Source organism: Erithacus rubecula (assembly GCF_903797595.1).
Source record: "Erithacus rubecula genome assembly, chromosome: 1".
NCBI lineage: Eukaryota > Metazoa > Chordata > Aves > Passeriformes > Muscicapidae > Erithacus > Erithacus rubecula.
The window spans coordinates 23,325,264-23,336,327 of NC_136658.1; the positions used below are offsets into that span (position 1 = coordinate 23,325,264).

The 11,064-nt window shown below is 44.3% G+C and overlaps 1 protein-coding gene across 1 annotated transcript in view; it reads right to left on the reverse strand.

The window, feature by feature from the left end:
* CASQ2 (calsequestrin 2) overlaps positions 1-10,745 on the reverse strand; it is a 33,283-nt gene extending 22,538 nt beyond the window's left edge. Inside the window, exon 1 of the mRNA XM_079305811.1 lies at positions 9,979-10,745. Coding sequence (XP_079161937.1) covers positions 9,979-10,212 — 234 coding nt within the window. The 5' untranslated portion in view covers positions 10,213-10,745. The remainder of the gene's footprint in view (positions 1-9,978) is intronic.
* Between the last annotated feature and the right edge of the window lie 319 nt (positions 10,746-11,064).

Sequence of the window (11,064 nt, forward strand, 5' to 3'; positions counted from 1 at the left end):
TTGCAGGCTTATTCTCATGTACATTAAGTCTTTGCAATGCATACTTTCTACCCATAGGATCTCAAGCTGTGACCTGTGCAGCACTAGGAAAAGGAGGTGCAAGCTCAGCAGCATTCTTCCTTTCTCCCATATCTCTCAGGTAATAACCACACTTGAATTTGGGTGAGTTTGAGAGGGTGAATGGCCCTCTGGGATGTGTGAAAGGTCCAGCCCAAAGTGAAGTTTGAGTACTACCAAGTATGCAAGAACCCTGCCATCTTAGATGGTGTCAGCAGTTGCAGGCACTCAGAATAATAGATATGTAAAGGCACAACACCCTGCCCAACATCTCAGCTTCACACTCCTATACCTATCTGAGCCTAGGTGTGATGCTGGGAAGTTTTGGGAGATTTAAGAAGTCCCAAATGCTCATTCTGAAATCCTAGGTTATACAGCAGCAGAAATGTCACTGTGTGCCTAACTGTGTTCCTATTCCCGCTGCAGACAGCACTGATTGTACCAAAGCTTGCATTTGGTGTCAGTTTTGCTGCTAAATGGCAGACAAAAGCCCTCAGAGAGGGTTAAAAATGAGGGTGGGAGGAGTGGCTGTCTCAGCATGGTCAATTTTCATTGTAAAGGGACATTATGGCATTCTGGCCTGGATTTTTTTCCCACTTCTCATGCCCAGAGCTTCCACAGACAGTAAGACTCATCCCTCCCAGCTGCTCAAGCTGGGAGGAGGGAGGCTGGGGGAATTTGGGTGTCTCTGAAAGCCATCATAAGTACACTTCTGACCATGGGCAGCTTTCTGTTTTGCTGTTAACAGTGGAGGAAGAACAAAACTCCAGCAATACAGGGAGAAGAGCAACACATGATGATGAGGAAACATCCCTTAAGCAATCTACACTCCTCTGCTGCTTCCCTTCTACTCTCTTTAATGCTGCAGTTGATGCTGATGGTCAAGAACCTGGTTGATGAAATGATCATTATTTTATATCCCAGAATGTTAGGTTTTTGTTTTCAGAAACAGCAGGAGGATTTTGCAAGCTTTTAGTGTATTCCCCCAGAAGTTTTGAATCCTTGAGCAGGATTCCCACCTACACTATGTTGGCTACTTGTTTGAGACATTGGGCAGTTTCTTGGAGAACAGAGGCTGTTATTTCTCTTCCCTAATGCTGTGCTGTCCCCATTAGCATCCCCTTGCATATCACACTAGTAATGTCTTAGGCTCTTCCATAATTCAGGCTGTTCTGAAGCTCTGTGGTGATCAAAGACCAGGGCCAGAAGCCCGCTGAGCAGCTGCCACTAGAAAAGGTACTTTGCTGGCAGTGGGGACTGAAGGAGAGTACACTTTTCCACCACCTGAGCTGCTTGGAGAGGCTGAGCCTCCCCTCCTAGGGATCACTGCTCCTTGGACTAAAAGACAAGTCCCCAGATATGGAACATGTAAAGGTCACTCCCTCAGAGCTGGCTTTCACAGGTAATGCTTTAAAAATGCTGCCCTGGAGCTTTAATTGTTGCACAGCCACTCAGCGGGGTCAGACATATGGCAACGTGCTCTTTGGCTGCCTCTCTAAAGGTTTCACATAGCTAGGGCTGTATTTTTATCTGCTCCTGGCATCCCTAATTTTAGCCAGCTACAAGCCAAAGCACAGCCTCCCCAGCCGTGAGTTAGCTGAGGCTGGTGCCCATGCCACTGAGCACCCATGGCTGCGGGGGCCACCTGCCACTGCTCCCAGTCAGTCACTGCTGGCACTACATCGCAGATGTTTTGACAACTCAGCTGTGCAACTTGCATGTCAAGGGCAGACAGGGAAGATTGTGTGTGTGTCTGTGCATGTATGCTGCCCCTGGGGTCTGGGACTGGGCGGGGGCCACACTGCTAAGCTACCTTTTCCAAAACAGAGACTGGCAGTGTAGTTTGGGAGCTGTTCTTGACAAGAGTGAGGCCATCACTTCCTGGTTCTCTTTCTGCCCTCAGAAAAACTGCCTTGAAACTGACGGCTGGATGTTGCTGTGAGGCCCATGCAGGGCAGAAAGCTAGGGCTTTTAGTGGGTGCTGGAGGAAGGAGGCTTAATGGGTATTAAGCCCATTCACCTACACAAGCCTATGTAATTCCTATGCCTCTGGCTCTCAGTAACAAGCCAGATTTCTCCAGTTTCTGACCCAAGTGAGCATAAGCCAGCACCTCTGAAATCCTGGAGAGTCCAGGATGCTGCAGGCAAGAGCTGGGAGCTCCTATCCTGCATCCACAGGAAGGATCAGTGAGGAAGGGCCCTGGGGGGAGCACAGTGGACCTTGAGACAAGAAAGCTTTCCCCCAAGAAGTAAGCAGAGAGAAATAAGAACTGAGGAAAGCTTTAAATATACACAGCCCTCCTTGCACTGGGTTTGAGATGTCAGAGGTCTGCTAGCTGATAGTAGTCTCTCCTGCCAGGGCCAAACGGGTTTCCAGAAAAAGAACATATCATGTACAGCACCTGGCCTTCACTGGAGCTGTGTCAGAAAGCACGCAGGAATGAGCACCATCAGCACTGCTCAGGAGGGAGTGCTGACCCTCTGGGGTGCCAGGCAGAGGAGGAGCAACTGTTTGGGAATTGAGTTCTTGGTCACTGCTTGCTCTATTTCCTCGGGCAAGCTTTTTTTTTATCATGTATATAGGTAAATCCCAATGTGCAAAGAAAAAAAAAAAAAAAAGAGAAAGGAGAATTTGGACCTCGCTAAGTCACTTCTTTCCTAGGTCATGGATTTCGTGCCTGGTTGCCTATTATTTAGATACAGAGGCTGCAAAAGGACATCTTTGGTCATCAGACTCAGAATCGTGTCATTCAATCTCTCTCACACAGCAGTAAATGTCCACTTAAAACTCATTGGACTGTTCTCCCCTTCCTCCTCTGGTGATTAGGGACTTTGTAGTTCCAGGCTTGTTTTATTCATAGCCCATTTGTTCTTAGGCTTTGCACTTAAATAGCTCTTCTCCCTCGCGGGTGTTTAGAAAGAACTATCATATCCCCTTTCCTTCTTCCCACAAATGACACCCAGGCACAAAGGAAGGGCAGTCATGGGCTTTGATTAGTTTGGCTTTAGATGAAGGGCATAGGTAGACCAGGCTCTGGTGTAAGGTCAGGGTGGGTGAGCATGGCATGGCCACCCCCACCCAGTCTGCCTAACAGCTGCCCCAGCCTGTGGTCAGCAACTGCGAAATGTCAGGGTCCAGGGCAAAGAACTTGAAATGGTAACTACAAACACCACACATGTCCACTGAGTAGGGTGAGTGTGAGCTCAAGCTAACCCTTCTTGGGCCCCTCCCTTGGATAAGGCCAAGAGAAAGAAATTCTCTATTGTGAGCCTGGTGAGACTCTGGAACCGGTTGCAGAGAAAATGTGGGTGCCCCATCTGTGGAAGTGTTCAAGCCAGGCTGGAGGGGCCGTTGAGAATACCTGGTGTGATGACCCACCCCAATGAGGAAGTCACATCTCATCTAGTGGAAGGTGTTCCTGCACATGGCAGAAGAGCTGAAACTAGGTAATCTCTAAAGTCCCTTCAAATCCAAACCATTCTCATTTGTATGAAAGACATCTTATTATACAAAAAGAGACCCTGCCTACTGAGTACCAGCCCAGCACAAAGACACTGGGAACCCTAGCTGGCACTTTTAGGAGAACCTGACTAGTGTGGCAGGATGGCAAGACCAAAGAGGACGGGCTTTTATACATTTTTCCTCAATTGCATTTCTGAAGGGAGGAGTGACTCAGAAACTTCTGAGTCTCCATTCATCTTAAGGTCTTGCATAGAAATGGCCTCAAATTCCACCAGGGGAAGTAGAGTCACCATTCCTGAAAGTATTTAAAAGAACATGTAGATGTGGCACTCAGAGATATGGTTTAGTGGTAGGCTGTGCTGGGTTAATGGTTGGACTTGATGATCTTAGAGGTGTTTTCCAATCTAAATTATTCAATCACACCTACAGAGGTTGTCTGCAGCTACTGGACTGTGATAAGGGCTCCACACTTCAGGGCCAAGAAAGGCTACAAAACCTGAGCAGACCTGGCCTTGCACTCTGCCAACAAAGCAAGTCCAAGCTCTCAGGGGTCTGCCAGGTCTTCAGGAGACATTTGCATTCTTTAGATCCTGAGATTACAGCTGGTTTCTGCTCATGTCAGAAGAATTTATGTCAGTACAATCCTCTCCCCAATCATAATTTAGCAGATGAGAAAGGATGTGCATTTCAAAGCACAGTAATGGCTGTGAAAGTGGGGTCTTAGGAGAGATACTGCTCATGCAGCCAGTCCGAAGTCACTACTGGGAACTGACAGAAGGACTTCAAAGAAAGAAACATGGCAATAACAGGTAACTCAGCCTTGAAAATTATTTTTGCCATGCTTTAACAGAAAGATCAAGGCACATTGTTGTCCCTAGATGTCAATGTGCCCATCTGTGAAAGGGAGCTTTTTGTAACCTGTTTTTGTGACTGCCATATCAGCGAGTGAAATCCTCCTGGGTGCTACTGCTAAAAATCAGTACTCTGCTGGCTGTTGATGAGTTAAGACCTACTTACATGGTCTCAAAGGGGAAGTAATCAATGCACACTTTTCCCTTTTCTTCTCCAGAGAACTGAGAATTTCTGTGACACTCATTGAACATGTCTTGTATATCCATATTTATACCTCAACACTAAATTATGTTGAGGCACTGTCCCATAAACATGGCCCTTTTCAAAGACAATGTCTAAAATCTGAGTTTGTGAAACAAACAGCAAAGGGTGCTTAAAGAAAGAGCTTGGGTTTATATTTCTATTTTTTATTATATTTTGTATTTATACATCTGGGGATGGGGATAAAGTAGAATCTCATCTCCTGATTCTTATTGATTTTTGGGATAAAGTATACAGACCTAAACTGGTAAAACTTTATTCTGTGTTGCCTTTGAAGCAGAGAGATACCTTTTACTATGTATTATGTGGCTCTGAACTCTTATGGGAATATCTGCTCTCAAGAGAGTTCAAGATCATATGAGTGAAACTACCCCCAAACTAGCTCATCTCGTACTACTTTTTCCATCCTGAGCTGTAAGCTGCAGTAGTTTCAGCACTTGGAAATAAGTGAATTAGAAGGTAGAGCTTACACATAGTTTAATCCTTGCCTTTTACTGGACTCAAAATCCTCCTTTCCCTTTCATACCACAGGGAGATACTGGCTATGTTTCTATGTGTTACAGAATTGGCCAAATATGTTCAGGAGTTTCACTTTGTTTTGCCATTTATTGCTAGAGGCTCAACTGATCCTAGGCCTCATCTGGAGAGGAGAGTATTACATCCTTCTTCTCTTTCCTCTTATCAGACTGGTTTGTGCTAGAGCAGTTCTCCACAACTTTCAGTCCAGGGGCACTGTTGTATTGAAGGGGCTGAAATATCTGGGCTTGATGAGCGTCTCTTTCTTAAGGATATTACACGTGCACATATGACAAGGGAAGAATGGCAGGGGAGCCAGGACTGAGGGAGTTTGAGCAGAAAGAGTGCATCACAGGCAGTCTGCTTTGATAGTGAGACCACCTCAGCTGCTGCAGAGAGGTTCTGAAGTGTAAAAGGAAAGCTCCTAAGACCAATGGTCATTCATTCTTGCTACATGATTCCTGGAGACAGAGGCTGGCCCACTGGAAAGCCAAACTCCCTATTTAGGACATTCAGAGATGAGAAGGGAGATCTGAGAAGTGATGGTGTGAGACAGGCAGAACAGGTATTTCTCAGCTTCACTGCTCCAATCTTTTCCCCTCTCAACTCTTCTTCATTAAAGTTGAGACCATTTAGGACAAGTAGATTTATTTTTGACTTGTCTGATAATGATTGTGATTGCTTGGCTGTTTCATCTTTTCACTGTGTTCATCTCATGGAGAGTGCAGAGTTCTTGTAAACATAATCACAGGGTAGGAATGGCCACTATTATCTCTGGGACTGCCTGGATCAAACTCTGAATTGCACTGTATGGAGGGCATACTCAAGGTACAGGTGCTTTCTAGTAGTCAGTGGTACAGAGTGGAGTAATAAGAGAAATGTACACAAAGGAAAGGAACCCTTTAACCTGAGCTGTGAAACAGCCTGTGCACATGATATCTTTGTCCAGGGTTGTCTTAGAACAATCTTTCCCCAACTCTTTTCCATCCCAGCCAGAGAGCAGTAGGCATCTCAAATCAATCCTTTGACTATTTTTCCTCACAGACCAACCCAACAGCCCCTATCTTTCCAATCTGGACCTGAGGGGCTGGCAGCTGTTTTCATGAACAAACGATGGTCCAAAGAAGCTGCTTTTGCTCCCAGAGGGGTTCAGTTGTCCCTGGACCCTGTTGTCACCAGGTGGCACCAAGCAGTGTAGATGGTAAGAGCTGTTAGGACCACTTCATAGTGATCATCACCTTCATTCCCCTTCTAAACTGGAAAGTGACCCTGGTCTGTGTGGGAATTTGTTGATCCAGTACACCTGGATACAGGGAGCTGAACACCCTATGTGCAATATCATCTTGATTACATCATTCCTTTTTTGGTAATAGTGGGTGTGTGTGTACCCTCAGCTTTTGACAGTGTCAGTCACTTTTACATGCTACTCTTCTTTCTTGGGAAGGAAATTTTTCCTATCATATCACTTCTTGGTCTGTTGTTCATAGTTATGTTTTAGTAAAGTCCTTAAATAAGTGTTTAACTTAACATATGTGCTGTCTGGTTGTCAGTTTGATTTCCTAAGTGTATGAGAGCCTTATGATTATCTTCTCTCTCTCTTATTTAGCAGCTGCCTTTCCTAAAAAATTTTCTAGCTATTGGCTGTTTTCAATCAAGTTTTCCAGAGTCAGTGATCTCAAACATGATAAAGCTATTGCAAGTTTTGTGAAGAGCAAAGACTTGGAAGGGAAAAGGCTGAAGTGCCCTAAAAGAAAGAAATATTGACATATGAGCTCAACCTCCATGGAATTTCAAAAGACCCAGTTAAGAGAAAGCCTCACGTGCCCTTCACTCCTGGGAGAGGCCTCAGTCAGAGCTTGTTACTGATGAGCTACATATTTCAAGGAGCCTTGGCAGATGTCTCTTGCTCTTTACTTTGGTGTCTAGGGCAATTCTTCATTTCATTGATCTTTGGAATTGTGTATTTCTTATAAGGTACATGTCAGAGAAGCAGAAAGGGTGGACTATTTGGGGGTTTTCTGGAACCTCCCAAGCCAGCTGGCAGGGAATAGTGAAGGCTGGAGTATTTACCTCTTTGATACCTCATTTCAGGTGTAAAGGACCTTCAGCACTTAAAAATCCTGATACCTCTACTGACATTAGATATGTAAAACCATTCTGAGTGAACTTTTCTTGGGTTTGGCTGGAATGAGAGCCCCGTCACTGCTTCTGGTGCCTACAGAGCAGCTCTGTAAGACTTGCTCAAATTACAAAAGAGCTGGGTTCAGCTGCAGACTGCTTCCAGGAATACTGATCCCAGGCAGTTCATCTCACAGGCGAACAGTTCCACATCTCACTCAAGGAGTCAGTGCAGACATTTCTTTCCTCCTCCCTGTGCTGGTGAACATGCAGTGAAGTTGGCAGCTGAATGAGCTTGCACAGGGAAAATTAAGAGTGACCCCCTATGGCACAGCACATTATGGCTTGAACTGAGGGAGTTGATTACTTTCACAAGAAGGAGCAGATTACAGCCTTGCCCACTCCTTTCATGAGTGCTCCCATGGTTGAGTTAGTACAGAAATTGGGAACAGTAGCACCATGCTGGCTTGTGTCTTAGGCAGAATAGAACATATTTTCTCTGTTGTGTTCTGAGACCCTCTCCTCTTCAGATTCCTTCTGGGTGGCAGAAGTGAAGAGTGCTCAGTCTGCAGATTTCTCTTATGCCTGGGCTGTCAGATTGCTGCTGCTGCAGTTCCAGTCCAGGGGAGGGACTGTTCCAAAACTGTGATACATACTTTGGAAATTTTGAGGTCAAAGCCACAAGCGCCAGTTGATGTGTGGCACCATTAGTTGGAAGCTGAGCACTAGGGGACTGGAGCAATTATGTATACAATTATGTAAAGTCTGCTGCAGGTCTAACCCTCAGTCTCTTGCCCAAGGTCACATAAGAAGTCCATAGCAGAGAGCAATTGGAAACTAAATTAATTACTCGAATCCTAAGCTAACGTACTCACAGCTGAAATCCAATCCTGAAAAATAAAAGCTTAAACCCAGATTGTATTGCAGCTGTTGCACCCTGGATATGGGTCATTGTTAGCATGGATAATGGTGTCATGAGAACTTAGACTAATGGTAGATGTCAGACCATAGAGTCATGGAACATAGAATGGCCTGGTTGGAAGGGATCTTAAAGATAATCTAGTTCCAAGCCACTGCCATGGACAGGGACACCTTCCACTACACCAGGTTACCCAGTACTCCATTCAGCTTTGCTTTGAATATTTCCAGGGATCGGACATACTTCTGTCAGGTTTCTATAAATATGCATCTAGTAACTCTTAGACACCGATCAAGCACAAAATAGCTATCCTATTAAGCAACATTATTACACTACTGACAATACTAATTTCAGGTGAGGTTCAAACATTACTTTTTTTCTTTTCTTTGCCAAATATTATTTGATCACTCACCTGCAGAAAGTAACCATTGCCTGACATGTAAGTAAAACCTGTTTGGTTTTGGATTCTTTCTTTCTTTCTTTCTTTCTTTCTTTCTTTCTTTCTTTCTTTCTTTCTTTCTTTCTTTCTTTCTTTCTTTCTTTCTTTCTTTCTTTCTTTCTTTCTTTCTTTCTTTCTTCTTTCTTTCTTTCTTTCTTTCTTTCTTTCTTCTTTTCTTTCTTTCTTCTTTCTTTCTTTCTTTCTTTCTTTCTTTCTTTCGTTCTTTCTTTCTTTCTTTCTTCTTTCTTCTTTCTTTCCTTTCTTTCTTTCCTTTCTTTCTTCTTTCTTTCTTTTCTTTCTTTCTTTTCTTTCTTTCTTTCTTTCTTTCTTTCTTTCTTTCTTTCTTTCTTTCTTTCTCTCTTTCTCTCTTTCTCTCTTTCTTTCTCTCTTTCTGTCAGCAGGCCTTGAACTTGACACTGGACTTTTTTGGGTCCTAGCCCTCAGCAAGCATATTTTCTCATTCACATTTCCGGCACTCTCAGGGGTGCAATACATTTTCTCTCTGGATCTGATAAATAAAGCTGAGGTGTTTCTTCTGCAATTCTGAATTCACTTTCTTTTCAAATATGTCTTTTAGTTAAGAGGGAATATTTGCAAGCCTCTGATAAGAAACATGCACCTAACAATCGAGACTTGCAGCTGTATGATTCCCTAGATTACAGCTACACTACAAGAAAAAATGCTATGAATCTACATTGTCACATTTACCAGGATTTATTTTACTGAGAATTAATAAATCATTCTTTCATGAAAGAATTAACAACACTTTTTTCCAGCACAGAAGTGAATGGTTGCATTAACAAGCAGCTATATATTCCAAGCAGGCAAGCAAGCGTCAGAAAAACAAAAAGGGATTTAATGCTGCACCAACAGGGAGGTTTTGAGATGGGGAGCTAGGACACCCCTTTGCTGCACTGATAAGGTTTCTTGGCTGACTGCTCCTAGTGGGATAAAAAATGGGACTCAATCCAGAATATGAATGGGATACTGGCTTGCACAGAATGAGAAACGATCAAAAAATTTCAAGCTATGGCCTCAGGTTCCGAGATGTGGGAAAGCTCAGCTGAGCTGCGTTCATGTTTCTGAGGTTCCCAAAGTTACTTTCTACTGCCTGAGTTTCTGACAGACAATCCAGAAAAACTATTTCCTAGCAAACTGAGAAGAGGACAAAAGAGTCTTTTTCCTGAGCTTTGCAGAATTCAGGCAGGGTCTAACTGAAATCCAACTAAACAAACTTTTGTATGCCCAACCTCTCCTGCATGAGACCATTTGACTCTCCTGTCTTGTGACTCTTCTCCACGACTGAGCAGTGCTGTGGTACTGACCCCGACTGGGACATGCAGTGGCACTTACCTCCAGGACCATCTCTGTCATCTGGAACTGCTTCTGGGATACCTTGTCAGAGCTCACAGGCTCATGGAAGAGCAGGCAGAGCATGTCATACTTCTTCAGTGCCTGCTTGTAATTCTTCTCGTTCAGGTCAATCACTCGATCTTTCCCATCGTAAGTAGGGAAGTTCAGTCCCTCTTCTGCCTTGCAGCAGAAAAGCAGGTAAAAACCTGCCAGGATCCAGCAAATTGCCTTCATAGGGGCACCCTTGGAGTGCAGCAAAGGGTGGATAAATATCCCACCCTTTCTTAATTTGAGAAGAGAGGGAGACCAAAGACTCCAGGTGAAGTTCAAGCTAAGTTTCTCTTAGTTTCTCTAAGTTTCTCTCTGCTGCTTTCCTAGTGTTGAGCCCAAACACTGCAAGGCTGGTGGAGAGCAACAATCTTTGCTGTCTTGTACTCACAACAAAGAGGGAGACAGACGGGAGAAGCTGTCAGGCCAAGCCCTGGATACCTTACATAGCTGTGTCCAGCTCCCGTGTCATTATGAACTCCATTTTTAGGAAGCAGTTGTTTCAGGCTAAAAATAAACCCTGCAATGAATAAAAAGGACAGATATGACACCATTGAGGGACTTGCTGGCACTCTATCATCTGAGAGAGAGGGAGTGGACAAGAGGGGAGGGAGGGCGTGGAAGATGTCAGTCCTGGGAATATGCAGGCAAGTTTTGAGAAGGGACAGACTTTACTTGTTCAGGGGAACCAAGGCACAGGCTGTCCTACTAGGATTTGACAAAAATAGAAGTTATTTACTGCAATTTATAATAAGAGTATCTCTCTTTATATCCCTTTGGGCATCACAGTGATTAGGCTTTTGATAACACATCTCAGGTTAAACAGTTTCAGAGCCTCATTTGCACCACTAGAGGAAAAGTCCTGTTTCCTCAACAGCAAAAGATCTGAACAGTCCTGGGACTTCTTTCTCTTGCCCAGAGCACCATTTAGAGCTGCTAGCTGGCATTCAAGGTGCTTTCTGAGGCACATTCTCTACTTGTGAGGCAACAGGAGAATTGCTGTCCCTTGGGCCTATAAGCCAAAAGCAGAGGGAAGCT